Here is a 20,785-nt window from a genome sequence, read left to right on the forward strand (position 1 = left end):
AACACAAAACATTTACATTTTAAGTCAGGTAAAAGTCATTGTCAGTGTAAATGCATGCTTTAAAGTTTTGGCTGCAAAAATAAACTAATAAAAATGTGATTGAATGTGGACGATTTTCAGTGAATAGTGGCAGGCCGCAGGCGTATACATTTTGATATTTAAACTCACGGATAGCACCACCAAAATATTTACTTTAAGTAATTTATTCACTCTAATGACTGCTTATGTGACATTATTATGTCATGTAATGTGTTACTTTTATCATTTTTGTTTTCATAAACGCATGCTGTAATGTCAAATGCCTTGCAAGACTTTTTGCAACTTAATGTGGTCGGCTTACTGCATTTATCCACTGTGTGACAATTGTTCTTGTCCACAGACAGTAAACCCCACAGGAAATTCACTCACACTCTCTTGCGTGCAAAATCCCCCCAAACCCACCCAAGTATGCTTCTACTTAAATGTATAATTGTCTGAATGTTTTTTCTTTCTTTCTTGCATCTCAATAAAATTACAGCTTTAAATAAACACCTAACATAACACCACAGCAGAATCTACCTATAATGTTAAATCATGCTCAACCCCCCCCTCACCCCCCACACACACGCACACACATACTTGTATATGTGGTGTATGGGGACTCTCCATAAACGTAATGTTTTTTTATACTGTACAAACTGTACATTCTATCCCCCTACACTACCCATCACAGAAAACTGTCTGCATTTTTTTGAATTTCAAAAAAACACTGTTTAGTATGTTGAGGACACAGGAAGTGAGAGAGAGATATAACAGCATATTAAAATGAAATGTTCATGTATCTAAAAGGCTGGATCTTTAGATAAAGGGGCGCATCAGCAACCTCCCATCTGCCATAGCATGATGTTGAGCTATTTTAGGAAGGAGGTTGGGCACAGCGAACAGCCCCTGGGAGGAAGTGCGTGGTGGTTGCTGTCATCCCCCAGTTTTGTGTTAGTCTATTCCTCAAAACAAAAGCTTTTCCAAGTCTTTTCCCATCTTATGTGACAAAAATGACAAGCGACACCTTGACTGCCATCATGGATCCTTTTACTGGAGTTTTGTAAAGTGTATCTGCTCTCAAGGGAATGTGATGATTTTCTGTCATGCTATCAGAGTTTTGCTCTTGAGGTCTTGTAAACAAATGACCTAACATTTTTTCAACGTGGAAAATTTGCGTTTTATAAATGGTATAGGATAAAAATGATGACAACATATACATATGTACACACACACACACACACACACACACACACACACACACACACGTGTGTCATATTTATCTATACACTATACATGATCTTGTTCCTTTATATCTGGAAATAGGTGACCTCTAACATAAGCCTGAAGAAACATAAGAGAGGGAAAGAGAGAGAGACAAAGGGGGGGTGGCAATGAAAAAAACAAACAAACTAAGATTCCTTTAATTTGCTGAGCCTATCCGAGTCAAGCGTGTCTTCCTACTCAAACACGCCCACACACACACTTGGCCGCCTACGCATATGAACACGCACATATACATAGGCACTCTGTGACGTGCAAACACATCTCGGTTTGTGTGTGACTGCGTATAGGGGCCCCCTGCTCAGAGTGGGTGTTGTCATTGCAGGGTAGGGCTGTTGACAGGGTACGCGTGGGTTTGCGGTTTTTAATGGTTAAGCTGACAGTTACTCAGAAAATCCTCTTTCTTCCTTCTTTGCCATGCAACTTCACGCTCACTTTCAGATTTAATTAATTGACTTTAGTTTTAACATGCAGAAGACTGTTCTGTCTAAAATGCTTTGGTAAACTTGTCTGAGAGAGTAAAACAGTAATGAAGTGATGTATTTTATCACTGGTAAAATCAAAAAAAGGTTGTTTATGAATCAGGGAGAGCTTAAAGCTGCAACATTTAATTATTGGCATAGATAGATAGATAGATAGATAGATAGATAGATAGATAGATAGATAGATAGATAGATAGATAGATAGATAGATAGATAGATAGATAGATAGATAGATAGATAGATAGATAGATAGATACACGATGATGTGATGTTTCTCTCATAATTAACCCTTCACCGGGAGTTTGATTGACAGACGATCTAACCAATCATAACGCTGAATCCGCCATTTTGGGGAGCATTTTAGGGGAGTTATTAGTAGATTAACATCGGTGGACTTGAACTTGAAAAATGGTGTGTACTGACGTCTGATGTTCAGTTCATTCATGTTTATTTGATGCTATTATTAACTATCAGGAAGAGATGATTGGTTCGCCAGACTCTTAAACTATAGCGCTACAGCGATCTGTCATGGCACATTAAAGAGCCACAAAACGGTTTTTATTGTTTAAATTTCTTTAAAAATTACAAAATTTTAAATTTGTGACTTTGTTTCATATCAAAATAACCTGCTTGTTTTGTCTGTTGACGCGTTGTCAGTGTCCTCTTTGCTCCGCGGTGTATTTTTCACTGCGTGAGAACATGATGTCGGATGTAGCAACAGAAAAGGTGCGTTCACGCGGCCTCGTAATTCCTGTAGTTACAAGATTCTAGCTTGTAAAAAGCGTTCACGTCCTCGTAGAGCTCGTAATTACAGCTTGTAAGCTGGGAGTTTTCTGAAAGCTCCCACATGTAACATGTGGCCACTATACCACCTGACCGCTGTAGATTGATTTATTAGGCGTTGATAGTGGTGCCATGGAAACGCATAATTTCCAGTCCAAGGACCAAAAGGACGTGAACAGCTCCGAATATAATGTCACGTGTTGTCATTTCAAGATTCCGGTAAATACGAGGTGACGTGAATGCAGCTTAACTAAAGGGGGCGGGTCTTTGCAAATGGTCAATTACATAATCAGCACTGAAGATACTCCAAAATGGACTGAAACTTTCTTTTTTGTTTTTTCTTTCTTTTTTGTATGTGCACAGTCACATTTTTGTTAGTGCACATTAATATTTTGTTGTCAATTTCTGTAAATCTTGTTCAAAGGACCTTCAACTTGTTTGGTGTGCGGATTCCTTTTTTCTGTTTTTCCTCATTGACCCACTGAATCTATGCCCCCAATTAAATGTTTTAATTTGTAATTGGTGCAGAATTTTTTTCTTATTTTTCACTCATAATTACCGCAGGCATAAAACAAAAGAATACACAAGTATCATCAGCAAAACTTGAAATGGCTCAGTGATTTACTGCTGAGCAAATACTATACACGATTAAATATTAGTGTCACGGTCACGTGATGGTGGATCTGGTGAAGAAGCTGTAAGTGATGGAAATTTTGATTTCGAAGACGTTAAAAACAATAGTTTTGAGAATATGGTTGAGATTATGAATATGAGCCACATGCTGATTGTACTGGGGAAATGAGCTTTGACGATGACAGTGATGATAGTAAAAGCATCTGCTCATATTGAACCCTTCCAATGTCCAAAAGGTAACTAAATATGTTTAAATTTATTCTTTTGTAATTGTTATTAAAATATCAGGAGAGTTTTATACTATTGTGGCAGTTAGAGATCCATCCATGTTAGATATAGATCCGGGTCGCTAAAGACCCGAATATGTAATAATGATTGGTGGAACAGGGTTAAAAAATATGTTTAGTGTAACATAAGTTTTGTTAAGTTATTATGAAGATGTTGTCCCTTGAAATACCTTTACAGTTCACATTTAATAATTCAATTAAAGTATACGTTGCATTTTTAGAATTGCCACAAGTGTTGCTTTAGTGGATGAAAAGGTCAACTAGCTAACATAACATGGGTAACGTATTCAACAAGTTTAGCATCCAGGACCCGAACTATGCAGCTAAGACACAATCTGTTTGTTCAGTTTTGACAGGGTATGGGCCTAAGAACTGAGATATGACGTCTCTTAACTGGGATGAATTTGTTTGTACTGAACAAAAGGAAATGTATAAACATAAGCAGTGACGTGTGTCAGATTACCATGGCGATGTCAGCGTTTATGCAGTGCGTGGATCCTGTATACCGTGGCTTTATTTGGCAGGATTAGGTGGCGTGCCGTTGGCGTGTTTTAAGATTGTGGATGCCACAAAATAACCCGAAGTGTGAAATGGATTACTGGCTGGAGCTTTAACCACAGATTAGATGACAGCAATTTACAAGCAGACGTGCCAACAACAACGCGCACACTCATACAGACACACATATTTGCCTGGTTATTAGCACCCTTATACAATGCAAGAACACCTCCACTGACCTTCAGTGCCCGATGACAACCAATTGGGGGAGATTGTGTGGGCGAGAGTGACAGACAGAGAGCTAGAGAGATCATGCTGTCCTCTCTGAACTGTCAATGCCCACCTATTTCATATATCACCCTATCGCTCACACTTAGTGCTATGGGGTTTGTTCAAATCACTAGTTTTAAACTAACTACAAATTTGATGATTTTTCACCTAGCAAACAAAACAAGGAAGGAAAAAATCCCATAGATTTTGATTGAAGGCGTGACCCAAGCCAGAATAGAAATATAAAAAACTGAGACAGACTAAATCCAGAAGAACTGTGGAATGAACCAGGTGTGTTTGTGTGATTATCAATGTGCAGAGGGATCTCTGTTTGCAACAATGTTCATTTTGACAGCAAATTTTGATTTAGTTTTAGTCATAGTCTTTTGATGAAAATGCCATTTAGTTTTAGTCATATTTTAGTCGTCGGAAATTGTTTTAGTTTTAGTCTAGTTTTAGTCGACTAAATCTACAGTAGATTTAGTCGACTAAAATCTAATTTAGTTAAATTGTAATGCATTAAGCATTTCTCTAACAATGCACAGATCCTATACACTGATATAGGTACATCTGATATTCCCCAAACTGTTTATGTTCACCCAACTGTTTTTGACCGTTAAAGTGCAAAAAGACACGAAAGAGCAAAATTCAGTACTTTTCAGGGATTGACTTTTCATTGAGGTACTATTATAGCTTTCGTTTAAAAATGTATTAGATTTGATTTTTAGTTTTTCTGCTTTCATTGTAATTTTAGTTAAAAGTTTTAGTATTTTTTTTTTGTGTTTATGTGTTTTAGTTTTTGCTTTTAAATGTCTATAAGTTTTTATTTCTGTTTGTTATTTTAATACCTCAGGTTAAGCTAGAAACTAGCTGAAATAAAATAAGTTTAAATTACAGTAGTTTACTATAAATTAAATAGAAAATAAACCATCCCGAAATACACCGTGACTCTTATTCTGAAATGTCTGCAGTCTGCACTGTAGCTGCTCATGAGGGTGATAAATATGCATTCTTTCAACCGTCTAAAACATACTATCATTTAAACATTCGTGTAGTAAACACTGTCATAATTCATCAACATTAGCTTATAAGCAATCGCTTGGCATAAATGTGTGCTATTCATTAATTGCGCAGCAGTCTGAAGTGCTTCTGACGAGCCTGTAGAGGGCGAAACAGCGCCGCATTTCCCGCGGTTAGATCAGCACGTTACACTTCAAAAGAAAAGTGCGCATCTTCCACACAAGACAACAGTCCTGACTGGATATCGTTCCAAATCGATCCTCTCTTTCATTTTCGTCCCGTTTTTATTCGTTGACGAAAATTTGTAGATTTTAGTCATAGTTTTAGTCATTCACATTTTTGCTTAGTCATCGTCTCATTTTCGTCCGTGAAAAAATGTCGTTGACGAAAATTATGACAAATTATTTGTCAACTAAATTAACACTGGTTTGCAAAGTGGATGTGTTTCTCCTACCCAAGTTGGTGTTGATACTGATTATAAAACCAGAGGAGAAAGATTGCTAAAACATGCACTGATATAGCCATTGAGTTTGGAGTAAACCACATGCTGAGTTAGTCTGAAGACAGCAGGGAAAAGCTACAATGTGTTCATCAACTTTGTGATGCTACTGTGACAGGATAAAGATTAATTTCTTTAGTGACTATAAACTGTTTAAAAGAACAAATGTGTCTATGTGCGTCCCAATTCGCGTACTCGTGCACTATTCCATGACGTTTTTAAGTACAAATAGTGCTAGTGCGTTCACACTGAAAATTCCAAAAAGAAAAAGTGCACTTTAAATACCCGGATGATGCACTAAATTAACGGAAAAAACAAAGTTTGGAATGTTGGACACTTCGTGCACTCAACTGTCGCAGCTTTAATTACGTAGCGGAGGGGAAGGGAGGATCGGACTCCGTTGTTAAATGACTAAATAACCTTATACAATTCACGCACTACATGGATGAGTGCATAGTGCACAAGTACATAGTGTATAAGTGCATAGTGTATAGTGCGTCATTTGGGACGCAACTTCTGTCTCAAGTTCTTTGGTAATGCTAGTGGTTTTAGCATCTAATATGCTAACTGGCCACGTGGAGTAAATGCATTTGATTTAGTGTTGCTGTTGAACCGCTATGTACTTTATGTGATTTGTGAGTATTCAAGTAACATTGTTTGTAGTTTAAATGAGTTAAATATCCTTAAATTATGTCATTGCTGTGTGTGTAGTAACTCATATATATTTATAAAGATTCTCTGTAGGCCTGTAGGTTATTAAGCTAAGCATCTGACTTAAGCTCTGAAAATAAGCAAATGATTACTTTGATGATGAAGAATCAGATGTTTTGAGTTATTCCATGTGCCCTCTGAAGTTGAATGAAGCCTTTGTCAAGTTTGGGAAAACATTGAGGCTGAGAATCTCTACATAACTTGACAGTAGTAGGTTTCTTCAAGCGTCTTGGAGATGTTGGAACAGTTCTTCTGGATTTAGCCTGTCTCAGTTTTTTTCTGTTTCTTCATGTAATCACAGGCAGACTCGATGATGGTGAGATCAGATCTCCGTGTGGAGCATACTGGCTGTTGCTGGACTTCTTGTGCATACAAAAAATCTCACTGGATTATTATAACTAATGCCAAAATGAAGGTTTGGAAATGTTAACTGATATTTCCTACTGACACAATACAGCAAAAGATAAAAATAACTGGCTTAAAGGAACACTCCACTTTTTTTGAAAATAGGCTCATTTTCCACCTCCCCTAGAGTTAAACAGTTGAGTTTTATCATTTTCGAATCCATTCAGCTGATCTCCGGGTCTGGCGGTAGCACTTTTAGCATAGCTTAGCATAGTTCATTGAATCTGATTAGACCGTTAGCATCTCGCTCAAAAATGACCAAAGAGTTTCGGTATTTTTCTTATTTAAAACTCGACTCTTCTGTAGATACATCGTGTACTAAGACCGACTGAAAATGAAAAGTTACGATTTTGTAGGCTGTTATGGCTAGGAACTATACTCTCATTCCGGCGTAATAATCAAGGAACTTTGCTGCCATACCATGCGTGTGAAGGGTGGGTGTAATAATACGTATAAAGTACATAAGACAAGTTATGTTGCAGTTGAGCATTTTAAATGCATTCCCATATCATACTTATATATTGCAAAAATGCATATAAAACCAAAATAAAACATTTTGGACACACTGAAAACACCTCTGACATGTTTTCTTTAATGTTTTTCAAAACTTTGGTATAGTGTTCTAATTTTTAATAGGAAAACAACAAGACTTAACTGCAACAATTGTGGAACATTTTGTTTAGGTTTTGAAAAAACATGTTTCTTTCTGCCATCTTAAAAACAAAAACATATTAAAAAAACTTTTTTTTTTTCTTCAGGAAATGTAAAATGCTAGATTTATCTTATTGTCACCTCTAAAGCCCCATCAAGACTAACGAAGTGAATTAATCACTTGGAAATCATCAGGACTACCTGCCACAGTTTTGACATTTCAAAGGTTTTATCTCGACATGAAAGCTTCCGCATGCGACGTGAATAATGTGACATTTCTTCATGAACAAAGAAACGAGAAAGGAACAATGGAAATTCTGAGATCTGACAAACAAAGGACTCATTAGACAAGAGCAACATAATTGAAGATAATAAACTCAGTCGCCCCTTTGAAATGCAGTAAACACATCAGGCGTGGTGATTATCATTTGGAGTCTTTGATGTTTGGCCCTTCAGCTTTGAAAAATGGGGCCCATGAGAAATAGCCCCGCCCACAACTCCACCCACCACACAGGAGGAAATCCTGACTCAACTCATTAGGCTGAAATAGAGAAAATAAGCCATACATTCAACATGATTCAAATCACAATGACTTGAAACAAGCTGAAATCCTGGTAATCATCTCTGCAGAAACCTCTTCCTGAATTTGGTGTTGTCAGAACATCGACCACAATGGCAGCAACATGTAAAAATCTCAAACTCACTTAAACAGGGTTTCATCTCAACAACCATAGTTTGACTAAAAAAGTGTCTCCAACTAAATAATGATTTAAACAATATCTGCAATCCAATCCTCAGAAGTTCCAATTTACCTTTCACACACCAATGAGCATGACTCACTTTTCTTGCATTTCAGCTCAGTCTGCATAACAAATTCGCAATTACTTATAAACCACCATCTGTTTATATGACATCTTCTATGCCCTCCATCTATTCATTAGTCATTAGTTGTTTTACTTGGCATATCACTTCTCTTTAGAGGTCAGAGGTCAAGATGGCCATTCAGCGACCCCTCACAAGGACACGTTGTTTGCCTACTTTTTAAACCATCCAAATGACTTCCCTAGTTTCCCACTAATTCCTCTCCTTTGGCTGGATCTTCGCTTTCGGAATTTCAGAATAGGCGGTGGCTGCCCACACTCTGCTGCCGTGTGGGAACAGTGTTTAAGGGCCGCAGAAATTTTCACACAGAATGCCACACTATTCTCTGGATCAGCACAATCTTAGTTGAAACCTGCAGATATTTTTCAGAGAGAAATGGTGATAAAAATTAATTGTGAAACAAAGAAGTCCATAAAAGCAACTTACACTGCACCAACAGATGTCACTTCTCAGACATGCCACGACCAGACAAAACGCCGATTCAACATGTTCGTTTGGCGAAAATAAGTGGTGACCAACAGCAACAGACACTGGTGAACCAACAAAACCTGAAGAAGTGTCTTTTGGTGCAGAGTGAATTGGACTTTAGACACGGTTGAGGAAAAAAAATGACCTGTCAAACTTTGACGGGTTCTACTTGTATTGAAGTAAAAGGTATGGTGGCAGCACTATGGTATAAAATGACATTAATTTGACAAGTTTTGCTCAATTGACAGTTTTATCTTCAATTTGTGTAAATGTTTTCGAATCTACAATTTCATAAGAAAGACTATCATAAAAATAATTAAATTTAGTCAAATGTTTGCAAACATTTTGGTGCTAATTTACCACAAAAGGGTTTATGTGGTGGTCCAAAGTAAAAAACAAGACTTAACTGAACAAAAACAAACAAACAACAAACAAAAATAGGCAACATTAAAAAGCAAATAACCAAGACTTAACTGAACTAAACAAACAACAAATAAATAAAAGCTAACATGAAAAAGCAAAAAACAAGACTTGACTGAACTAAACAAACAAAAAAAGCAACGCAACATGATACTAAACAAACCAAAACTACAAAAACCCAAACAGACCTTAAAACTAAACAAAACAGCCAAACGAAAACTAAAACGAAACATTCAGTACGTAAAAGCAGCCAGAGAATCACTACTAAAGGCTCTTGGATAATGTTTTCTTCCGCCAAGTTATCTGTGTGAGAAACTGAGTCAGGCAGTGCTTTCAGTATGCGAGTGTGGCAGCTGTCTACATTAATATGCGTCAGAGACCAGCTATGGTCACCTGGAATCTCTTCACACCGCTTTCCCAGCTCTGCCTGATGTTTGCCTGCGATAATTATTATGTTAGTAATTCCCAGAGAGCTATCCATGTTCAAGCAGAACAAGAATTGAAAATAAACATTATTAAATGGACAGGCTAAACTATTCTGTTTTGACAGAACCAAACAACATCTGTATAATAAAATGCAGCAAAATACTGCACTAAACAAACAAAACTAAACCAGCATGCAATAACAAATTTATAACTAAACTAAAATAAAACAAAAAGGAACTGAACAAAGCAGCAGAACAAAAATGGACCAGAATTAAAAAAACAACACTAAAACTTAACAGAAAACAAAACAAAAACAATAACAAAAAAGCAAGCGTAACTGATCCTAGGAACTTCAGATTAGCAAACAAGCATTTTGTTGTCACATATCTTTATCTCTTTCAAACATTCTGATATCATAAATTGCCTTGAACCGATTTCTGACACATGGCACTGCATTGTTGCAGGGCATATTGCATTAGTGACAGTTAATCCCACCGGAGATGAAATCTGTGCTGTGAGTGGCTGTGTGCTGCAAATAAGGTGTTTGATTACACTGAAAGAAATGAATTCTGGGAATAAAAAAAAAAAAAAAAAGTCTACTCCTTGTACATGGTGAGCAAACATTTTAGCAGGTAATTCAAGTCTATCTAATTACCAAGAAGCCACCTATATGTATGTGTATATATAAAGCAAAGCATTATGGTCTGGTTAACAGGAGATGTCTGCCAATCTAATGTATGAAAGAATATGATCTAATGCTGGTGTCTTTAATGATGAGAGAGAGGTGCTCGCCGACACGTGCTAAAATAAAAACACCATTAAATCCCCTTGCAAAAATTTCTCCAACTCTTTTACACCTACATTACAAGTCACAGGTGAAAGTGTGAACGCAAACGTCCCCGTTATTCACAATGCAATGACGTAGTAATGACACAAGTAAGTGTATGACAAGTAAGCAATGACATTTCACCTATTTAAATTCATTTATATTCATATTTCACAATTTGTTTCACAAGGAAGATATATACAATTATTATAGGCCTCATAAAGCTCAATCATGTATGGGCAGAATGCCCAGGCACTGCTGCCCTCTACAGGTCAAAGAAAGTAAAAACAGGCACATGTTACAGTTTCATTAAAACCTGCCAGGCTTTATTTAAAGCTTGTGCAAAACACCTGTAAATAAGTTAAAAATCATACAAAGGCCACTTATACAGCAAAGTACATTCATCTTTCTTGTATTTCCCCAAGTAGTTCATGAAAAACTCTTCACAAAGAAAACAAAATGAAGTGAGTCAGTAAAGGTAAAGGTTACTGATGTTTACTTTCCACAGGGGTTACTGAGTCAGTTTGTGCCATCAGCTGTTTGGTTGTAATACAGAATGTGGTGGGAATTCAAGCTGTGCGATGGCCTCTGGGGGCCTAGGGTCCTTCTGGGACTGGAGGCTGCTGGGAAAGCTTTCCTGATGCAAGGCATCACTAAACACTGATTGGTCGTCTTCTCTGGAGTCTGAGGGAACCTCAGGTGTGTCCTAGTTAGAGAAACAGTCAGTTTAATGCATGTAATGAAGTTATTTCATATCTGACACAAAATAAAACTTCTGACAGAAAAAAAAAAACTCATGCATAATATTTTAAAACAAAAATGCATCTTTGCAGAGTTTTGTACACAGGATATAAAATAGCATAATGTGATTATTTTATTTGAGACTAGGTTGATTTTTCATTGTTCAGATGCTGATTAATTTGGGTAACTAAACTTATGTCGTGTAAATTATGAAGGTTTGTCAGTTTGTGTAACTGGTTGATTAAATCCATTTTATACTGTTGTGTTGTTTATTTGTGGTGCGGAAAAAAATATTTACAAATATTTATGGTGTTGTTTAGTCAGACCTTCAGATTGTAGTCAGACCGTCAGATCTTGATTTTTCTTCAGTGTAAAAAAAGTGTAAAACAAAAAGCAAAAATTATGCTTTACCCTACTTTGTATTTTATACTTTATAGAATGATATCTGAAGAATCATGTGAAACCGAAGACTGGAGTTATAATGCTGAAAATTCAGATTTGCATCACAGGAATAAATTACACTTTAAAATATAATCAAATAACAATATTTTACAATATTACAGTTTTTATTGTATTTTGGATCAAATAAGTTATAAATAATATTTATATAATTATAGTATATAAATATATAAGAGTTTTAATATTGAATATATATATATGAAGACTTCAGATGCAAAAGCCTCTAAGTACCGTCTGAAATTTTCTTCTAAAATGAGCATTTTTATCAAGCTTGTATGTTTATTTTCAGTTATCTCACTTTAATGGCAATGAAAAGGACTTACTAATTACTAATAATTTAGTAATTAAGGAATTACTAACCTAAACATACAAGCTTGATAAAAATGCTTAAAGGATTAGTCCACTTTTAAATAAACTTTTCCTGATAATTTGCTCACCCCCATGTCATCCAAGATGTCCATGCCTTTCTTTCTTCAGTCGAATAGAAATTTAAGTTTTTGATGAAAACATTCCAGGATTATTCTCCTTATAGTAGATTTGAATGGGCACCAAATGGTTGAAGGTCAAAATTAGTTTCACTGCAACTTCAAATTGTTCAAAACGATCCCAGATGAGAAATAAGTGTCTTATCTAGTGAAACCAGTGCTCATATACTATTGAACTAGCATATTGCATATAAAAATTAGCTCAAACTTTGACCTGTGGAGGGCAGTAATACACTTAGCAGTGTCTACACTGCTGGAATTCAAATAGAGAAGAAGAAGAAGAGAGCTAGTTCAAGATGAGCATTTAAGGTTAAAACTTAAATAATTTTCAATTTTTTTCAGAAAATGAGCACTGGTTTCACTAGATAAGACACTTATTTCTCATCTGGGATCGTTTTGAACAATTTGAAGCTGCAGTGAAACTAATTTTGACCTTCAACCATTTGGTGCCCATTCAAATCTACTATAAGGAGAAAAATCCTGGAATGTTTTCATCAAAAACTTAAATTTCTTTTCGACTGAAGAAAGAAAGACATGGACATTTTGGATGACATGGGGGTGAGTAAATTATCAGGAAAAGTTTATTTAAAAGTGGACTAAACCTTTAAGTTAGAAGAAAATTTCAGACGGCACTTAGAGGCTTTTGCATCTGAAGTCTTCATATACTGTATATATAATATAAAGTATAATTTTCAACTAAATCTACGTGTTCTCACCTTTCTGCCAATGCCAAAGAATGCATTAAAAAAGAGAGAGAAAACACTCAACATACAACTTACTATTTTGAAAACATTTAGATCCATATTCATAATAATCATTTTCATAATTTTCCTACTATTTTCCCATGATCCTCTGCACTACCTGAAGGGGCAGGACCTCAACAGGAGGGTGTCTCTTTGCCATGACGACCATCTCTCTGACTTGGTAAAACAGGAGAACGACTGTAACCCACGGCGACCCGGAAGGGACCCAAGCAGGCTTGTTCAGATCCTCCTGCTCTTCCTGGTGCCTAGTTTTCCGAGCTGGAAGTTTGGGCTCGGGTCGAGCCGGTGCGGCCACGTCTGTTGTGTTCTGAACCAGGTCGATGGTCGCAATGGGAACAGGACTGAACGGGATAGGAATGTTCTCTGCCAGCATCTTGTCCTCTGTGGGGTAAAAAATAAACAATTAAAACAAAACAAAAAAAACATTAAAACATTTTATTAACAATAATTACATTGAAGTTGTAAAGCTTCTTGTAATTTAAAGAAATGTATCTATTAGTAGGCTAAAAACAGTAACAAAAACTATCTGTTTTAAATTCTGCCGCTTTGTTTACATTACAAATAAACTTAACATTTTGCAAAAAAACAAAAAGAATGTTGAACAAATTAATCAAAAATCATTTAATATCATTTGAACAAACTATCCAAATGAATTGCTGAAATAAACTTAAATGGACTTCCTAGAGAAGACACTGTAAGGGCCGTTTACATGTTGTAGTTTTCAACTGAAAACGGTAAACGCTTTATGCATTTTGGCTGTCCATTAACATGACAACAAAAAGTGAAAAACGGAAAGTGCAATTTTTGTAAAACGATGCCGTTATCGTCTCAGTGTAAAGCACAAAACCTGAATGTGTGAAAACGGTGACGTCATGCACATGCGTATTACGTGTTCAGTCTATAGGCGAGTCGTGTTTCTTTACAAAGTGACATAGCAAACTACTGGCCTGGCAGCACAATACAGAGTTTCAGTCGTTTTCGCAGATCCGTGTGAACAGGGATCGTTTTTGACAACGTTGCCGTCTGCACGTGAAAAAAAAACGCAAAGACAAAACTTTATTATCTAAGCTCAAATTACACATAAAATTTTTTTCACTATTTTGTAAAGATACTTTATTATTACAGTTTTTGCCAGAATTAAGAAAAAAGTGCTTTTGTTATACTAATGAGGATACGTATTTTCAATTAACAAATAAAATGTAGGTAAGTTAGTAGTGTCGAAAAGTGCGATTTCCTCATTTTCGTTATTCTCAGCTATTACTTTACAACAATAAACAATGAATTGTGTTTCTCACCTTTTTTCTCATTCTGGCCAGTGATGCACATAATTAATGAAAAGAGCAGCAAAATTACAAGTGAGGTCATTCCTATTCCTCTGAATGTTTCGGCAGCACCTGAAAAACAAGACAACCCCATTCATAAACACACACACACAACAGTATTCGTATTGTCATAAAATTACAAAATTGATTATCAATGTTCATACCAAAGTAGTTGACAAATATCCCGCCGACCATCGCCCCGCAGCCCCTGCCCAGGCCGAGGTGGAGACCCTGCAAGATGCCCTGAGCTGACGTTCGAAGCGGCGAAGGTACGGCTGCGCTCAAATATGAGATACATGCCGCCCAAACTGATGCGTGTGTTATTCCTGTGCAGGTAAACAAGGAGTTAACATCAAATCATACATAAAATAAAGCTTAAAAAGGTTAGTTCAAAGAGGATGTTTTGTTTTATACATTTTTGCAATATTACTTGAAACTGTTTTTACTAACTGATAAAAGACTATTTATTAGGTGCACTGAAAGGAATAATATTAATATACATCATCTGTGCACGAGGTAGGGCCTTAAAAACATCAGCCGATCATTTACGCGATCATCGCGTAATCTAGGGTACAGACACAAATAGATAAAAGGCAATAAAATAAACACTTAAATGTGTTTTTTGGATGTTTACTTTCCACTAGTTTGAAACAACACATTACTAAAAGCTAAAGAGCTCAAAATCTCAAAATTTATATGAAAAAACAAAACAAACAAGTGTTTTTGACTTAAAGTTCATTGTGTACCTACATGCTTAAATTTATGTGCTAACATACAAATTTGTCTCATGAAAAAACTTGTGTTATAACTTCAAAATACAAAGAAAGAGAAGGCAGCTAATAAGACTGTAAGAGTACTGACGTTTCTTTGAACACACAAAACAATGTCTGTGTTGAATGTAAACAGACTTGATCCAGATCTTCATTCCTATGTATTCATTCAGTAATTGGTTTCGTCTTGATTGTTTTGCCACAAGAAAGGCTGGTGAAACTGACAATGTCAAACTGACTTGATTTCTTCCCCTGAAATGAACCCTGGGCCTTCTTTGTACTGCACATCTTTTTATGTTTATAACCGACTTTGATGGTTTAAAACATAATGTGTACACACAGAACACATTTACCCATTTTAATGATGTAGTATTTGCTTTTTCCCAGGATTGAGAGCTTGATGATTCATACCTTGTAGCACTTCCATGGGCAGCACAGTCCATGCATTCTCCAGATATGAGATATAGAGGTAGCGTGCCGTGTTGCAGGCCAGGCCGATGTACAAAACTCTGACAAAGAAACACAATACACAATTATTAAAAATACATGCATGAATCTCACAAAACATGTCAGGCTATGCTTCACCCCTCCAAAAAAAATAAAAAATAGGAAAAAAAGAAGATATATTTTAATTAAAGAAGATAAAGTCTATTTTTATTTAATTAAGTGCACCCCATGCAAATAGGACAGCTAAATTGTAGCATATATGTAAATTAGTATTATTAATAAATAAATAAATAAAATATGCAAGTATAAATAAATATATTAATAGTAATAATAATAATTGCATTTTATAGTTGCAATACAAAACACTTTGATGGTCAACCAACCAAGTTTAATTTTTGTCTATGCAAATGATGACTCATTATAATAACTTCCTCTGTGCAGTAAAACAGGATTCCAGTTTAGATATAACTGCAAAGTCATATCACAAAAATCTTTACCGTCCGTGCAGGTCAAAGAAGAGTCTATAAAATATACCAATGTCGAACAGGAAATTCCTTTTAACTGTCACAAGAAGTTGAACTGGTCAAAGGTGAGATTACTTATTAATTTATATTGATCTGTCAATCATTCAGTCAAATGGTTGGTTATCTCCATAACTTAAGTAGTTATAGAGAAATAGTTAAACACCAAAAGAGCATGAATGTTCCCTCTTTGAAAGGAGCCACAAAGTAGACACTGTAGCTGCTGTGCAATGCATTCTGGACTTGGGCCACCATTGACAGAAAAAGGCTTTGTGTTCTTGAAGCAAACAATGCCTCGCTGATCCCAGTGCAGACCTACAGAGTCGCAAGACAGCACCACGCACAAAGGCTCACTGATTCAAGGTCAGGATCACATGAGCTTGAGTCACAAGGTGCAGTGAGATGGTTTGGGTTACCTGGACAATTCTCTGCTGTGACTGGACTAAACTACTATGGTATGATAATTCAGAAGCACAAACAGTAGTAGATATGCTAAGTCAAATGAGCGGCCCTGTTTTGAACACTAGCGAGCTGCCTTGCGGTCTACATAATTTTTATTTCCCAAATAAAAAAGGGAACCTCATAAGTAAAGGTGTGTTCCAATTTGCACACTTGTGCACTATTCTATGCTATTTTGTAGTATAAATAGTGTGTTCACTGAAAATTCCAAAAGAAAACGTGCATTTCAATACCCAGATTAATCAAAAAAAAGTGTGGAACCTCACCTGATGTGTCCCACCAGTTCAATGAATTTATGGCTGGTGAAATAGGCAGCAAGCTCCGACACATGACTTAGGACAGAGCAAACCCCAAACAGTGTTGTGGTTCCTGTCAGGTCCTGTAAATGCCAGTAAAGGAAAGTAAAAACAAACCCATAGCCGAAGCCCATGAACCAGGCCACGAATAACACAGTGCCGTACTGTATGCCGCACAGCAGTCGCATCAAGTCCCAGTACTGGAACTCCTTGGCTTGGACAACTGTTTGGGTCTCAGAGATATCCCTTCCAGGGGAAGCTCTAGGTTGGGCGTTTTGCTGCTGGTTGCCAACCTCGTTTTCTTCACTGTTGTTTTGGTGCTGAACATTGAACATAAACTGAGTGGCAACGACCAGAGCGACTCCCATTAATACTCCGAACACGATGAAGGCAATATGGTAGTTCTTGTAATTTTCCATGACGCATTCGCCAATGACAAGGTTGGTGCTAGTGTGGTCGATCCAGATGCCGACGCAGAGCATGGCGACACCCCAGCCTAGAGATCCCCACATTCGCTGGAGACCGTAGCGGTCACGATGCAGGCCCAGGTACTGCAGCGTCACCTACAACAATCCAAATCGTCATGCACCTATTTTAGACACAACAAATACCTCTTTTCCAATAAAGGTGCTGGAGCTGGTGCCAGAGGATCTAAGGTTTCCACTGATTTGAGAACTGAACAGCGATGTAATCCGTACATTTTAGTACTAGAGTACTATATTCCCCAAAATTACATGGCACATAATGAATGTTCCAATGTTCCCAGGGTAAACTCTTATGTTTCGATGTTACCCTTATTTTCACTCTAACAAAATTCCCTGGGAATATAGATATGCTTCCAATGTAACTAGCTATGATGCTACATAACCTTCCCCAAAATAAACATGTTTTTACAACATATTTTGACATACAAAGACTTCTTAAACTAGTTGTTATGAATCATCCAGTTGTTACTCTGCAAACTTTACTAGATTCCACCCCACGTCTACGGCTTTTCAAGCCCAGAAGCACCTTTTCAGAAGTGGAAACACATGAAGTGGTTCCAGATCGGTAAGGTGCTCATGCACCAACAAGGGATTGTAGTTTGATTTTATATCTACCGTTTAAATACAATGGAAGTTCAAGTTGATATGCCTTAATATTAAGTTCATTTTGAGGAGAAAGAGTTACATACCGTATCTACGATTGTAATAGCTGGAGCACTGAAAAACTCGCCAATGATGATAACGAGCAGAATCAGCAGGAAAATGGCGTGAACCTGGTCCATGTTATATTCAGGAGGTGGTAGTTTTGGTTTCAATGTTGTACTCTGAGTAGTGCTGCTGGACGTTGTGTTTGTACTGTTGGGGGTTGACGTTGAGATGGATGTACTTGGCTCGGGCTGTGTGGTCGTGGTTTGGACAGATTCTGTCGTGCTCGCTGGTTCATCAGATGCCACAGTGAAACTCATGTTAGAGTCCCGTTTGAACCGGTGTTCAGCGCTGTAGCCTGAAGACTGAACAGACAAGAGGATGGTTCGCCAAGGGTAGTGTCCAATCAGATCCCTGCGCTGTCTCATCCTTTTTGTTGTCAGGAAAGAAGTGGTATTGAGGTAGAATGTCTCGTTAGATGTGGTAGGATGGACAGTCGCAGCCATAGCTGTGGTCGTTGGGAGGTTCTCTTGACACTTCATGTCCGCTGGTTGCACAAAGGCAATCCCAGAATTGAAGAAGAGCCAACATAACACTGAGAACAATAAGACTGCTTTACCCTTCCTAAAGCGATCTGCAACAATGCCCCAAAAAGGGGCACTACAGAACTCAATGAAATATCGGATTCCTACTAAGAGACCACTTTGGGTGGGACTCATCCCTAGCTGCTTGTAGTACAGAGCAAGAAGTGGATGAAGGGAACCATATGCAGCATAGAAGAATAAATAAAAGACTTTTGACACAAGGAGGTAGCGGTTGACCCGTAGGAACAATCGCTCGCAGCAGCCCATGTCGTTTTGAGGGGATGGAGTTGGTGCCGTATCGCTTGGTACATTGTTTTCAGATGGCTGGGATGGTTGATCTGATTTAATCTCAAGCGATAGACGGTCAAAGCGCTCAAGGTGTCTCCTTTTCAGCTCCTCTTCATCATCAGTTAAGATGGCTACACGGTCATCTGCCATCTTCGCTGGGGGGCTTTGATGTTTCTAAAGTTGGGTTAAAGATCATATTAACATATGAAAATGCATTAAAAATGACATTTAAATTTAATATGAGACACTGTTTGTAAATAGGACACTCACAAAAGTATTTTGATGAAAATGTAAAGCAAGTAAATAGGGTCAGTTTTGATTCAATGTTGACTTTAAAGTCACCATGAAACCAAATTGACAATTATTTGTTTACAGAATATTGCAGTACGAATTATAAATGATTTATCAGTGCACATCATCATTATTATTTATTATTATTTTTTAAATCTATGTGCCCTCATAATCTTTAATCAAAATATCTTCCCCACCCTCTTGCAGCAACATCCTATATTTTTTTCTGGTTTGAGAAGCTGTTTCACTCGGTTATACACAATAGGGAAGAAGAGACTACCGCAACTTCCATTTCATGCCAACTTTAAAAGAATGAGAATAATGTTGAACAAATAAAAAAAGATACAGATCTTTGACAGATTTTAGAAAAGGCGAACCAATCTTAAAACTTACTATCAGAACACTCTTTATTGCAATTTTTGCAAGGTTATGTTCAGTATATACTAACATTGTGCTGCAGTACAAGTATACTATTCACAGTATACAAATGTTCGGTATGAATACACAGATTACTACTATATTCACTATATACTACTATATATTATATTTATAATTAATGTGATAAGGTCATGTGACAACAATGTAACATACTACTATATTATTAAATTATAGGTGTAAGTTATACAAGGCAGGGTTCACATATCAAACTAGGAAGCATTATACAGTGTATACTGTGCCGTATTCACTAAGTAGTAGCCTAATCAAGTATTATATTCCAAATATAACGCATATAAACATTGATCGTCATGTATACTGCTGAATGACGTAATGGAGGTTTATGGCGCGCCTGTCTCAAATTGTCCCACTTTTACGGAAGTATTAGCGCTTCCTATACTGAGATGTCATTTAAAAAAAGATAAACCGTGTTCGCCAAAGTCTTTAAACTATTTCTAGAAAATTCTTTGTACTGTTTCTTATGAGAACCTAAATGACTAAAACGGGTCACAAAATTATATTCAAGAATTGCAGGAAAAGGACAAGAAAAGTCCATCAAGTCCCAATGTTGTGTATTTTATTACATAAAAGTTCGCATGTCATAAGAAGACAGTCATTTGCATTTACCTGCAAGTTAGCCTCGGTACTTTCAGGTGAGTTGGCTACTTTGGAACAGACGAGCTTCGATGATTAAGTTGATTTTCTTCCATTTCCAGTGATTGTTTTGTTTAATGGACAGTGTTTTTGGTATTCTGGCTTCTCTACCAGTCCAAATAGGCAATTTCTCCCTTATTTAATGTCCTGTCAATGCATTTTTGTTGCTTGGTGGCGAGAATCCAGCGTTCACCTGAGCGCAAACCGACTTGGGGCTTACCTCATGAATATTAATTAGGTGCTGACGTTGCTAGCTTAGTTTCTTCTGGAGAAGGCAAGGCTTCTGAAAAAAAAATATTGTAAAATATTTGACAACAGCTTATTTCTTCCTCTTCACCCCCAAAGCAAATGTGCACTTTGAAGTCTTAAAATTATAAATTTAAAATTTAATTCTGAAAATGTGCCTTGTCATTTTTGTAGTTATCTCTCTGAAGATACTAGCCTACATGTTTTTTACGTCATTTCTCTAGTTCCTTATGGAGAACATTACAAGACTGACTGATAGAAAAAGACATGGCCGCTGATGGTATCACTTTCACATTACAAAATATAATGTAGCCTACGGGATAACCAAAG

The 20,785-nt window shown here is 36.8% G+C and overlaps 1 protein-coding gene across 6 annotated transcripts; it reads right to left on the reverse strand.

The window, feature by feature from the left end:
- Positions 1-10,384: 10,384 nt before the first annotated feature.
- Positions 10,385-20,422, reverse strand: mfsd6a (major facilitator superfamily domain containing 6a). Of its 6 annotated transcripts, none has more exons than XM_067398574.1 (9): positions 20,183-20,422; positions 18,002-19,003; positions 16,798-17,390; positions 15,516-15,613; positions 14,499-14,660; positions 14,308-14,406; positions 13,110-13,393; positions 11,631-11,667; positions 11,132-11,269 (listed from the first exon to the last, which is right to left on the reverse strand). In XM_067398574.1, the coding sequence occupies exons 2-8, from the start codon at positions 18,977-18,979 to the stop codon at positions 11,644-11,646; spliced, it is 2,238 nt and encodes a 745-aa protein (XP_067254675.1). In that variant the 5' UTR covers positions 18,980-19,003; positions 20,183-20,422; the 3' UTR covers positions 11,132-11,269; positions 11,631-11,643. The 6 variants fall into 6 exon arrangements, with proteins under 6 accessions (XP_067254674.1, XP_067254671.1, XP_067254675.1 ...); XM_067398571.1 differs by having other exon boundaries at positions 11,173-11,269; positions 13,084-13,393; XM_067398575.1 differs by having other exon boundaries at positions 11,175-11,269; positions 11,603-11,667.
- Positions 20,423-20,785: the final 363 nt, after the last annotated feature.

The sequence above is a fragment of the Chanodichthys erythropterus genome, chromosome 10, assembly GCF_024489055.1.
Source record: "Chanodichthys erythropterus isolate Z2021 chromosome 10, ASM2448905v1, whole genome shotgun sequence".
NCBI classification, from domain to species: Eukaryota; Metazoa; Chordata; class Actinopteri; order Cypriniformes; family Xenocyprididae; genus Chanodichthys; species Chanodichthys erythropterus.

Bases quoted from the DNA above. Each gene is read 5' to 3' on its own strand.
- mfsd6a (XM_067398570.1), bottom strand. From the start codon at position 18,979: ATGGCAGATGACCGTGTAGCCATCTTAACTGATGATGAAGAGGAGCTG. The intron at 14,407-14,498 runs GTATGAACATTG...CTTGTTTTTCAG, and splicing joins GATATTTGTCAACTACTTTG to GTGCTGCCGAAACATTCAGA. The intron at 13,394-14,307 runs GTGAGAAACACA...TTTACCCCACAG, and splicing joins TGGCCAGAATGAGAAAAAAG to AGGACAAGATGCTGGCAGAG.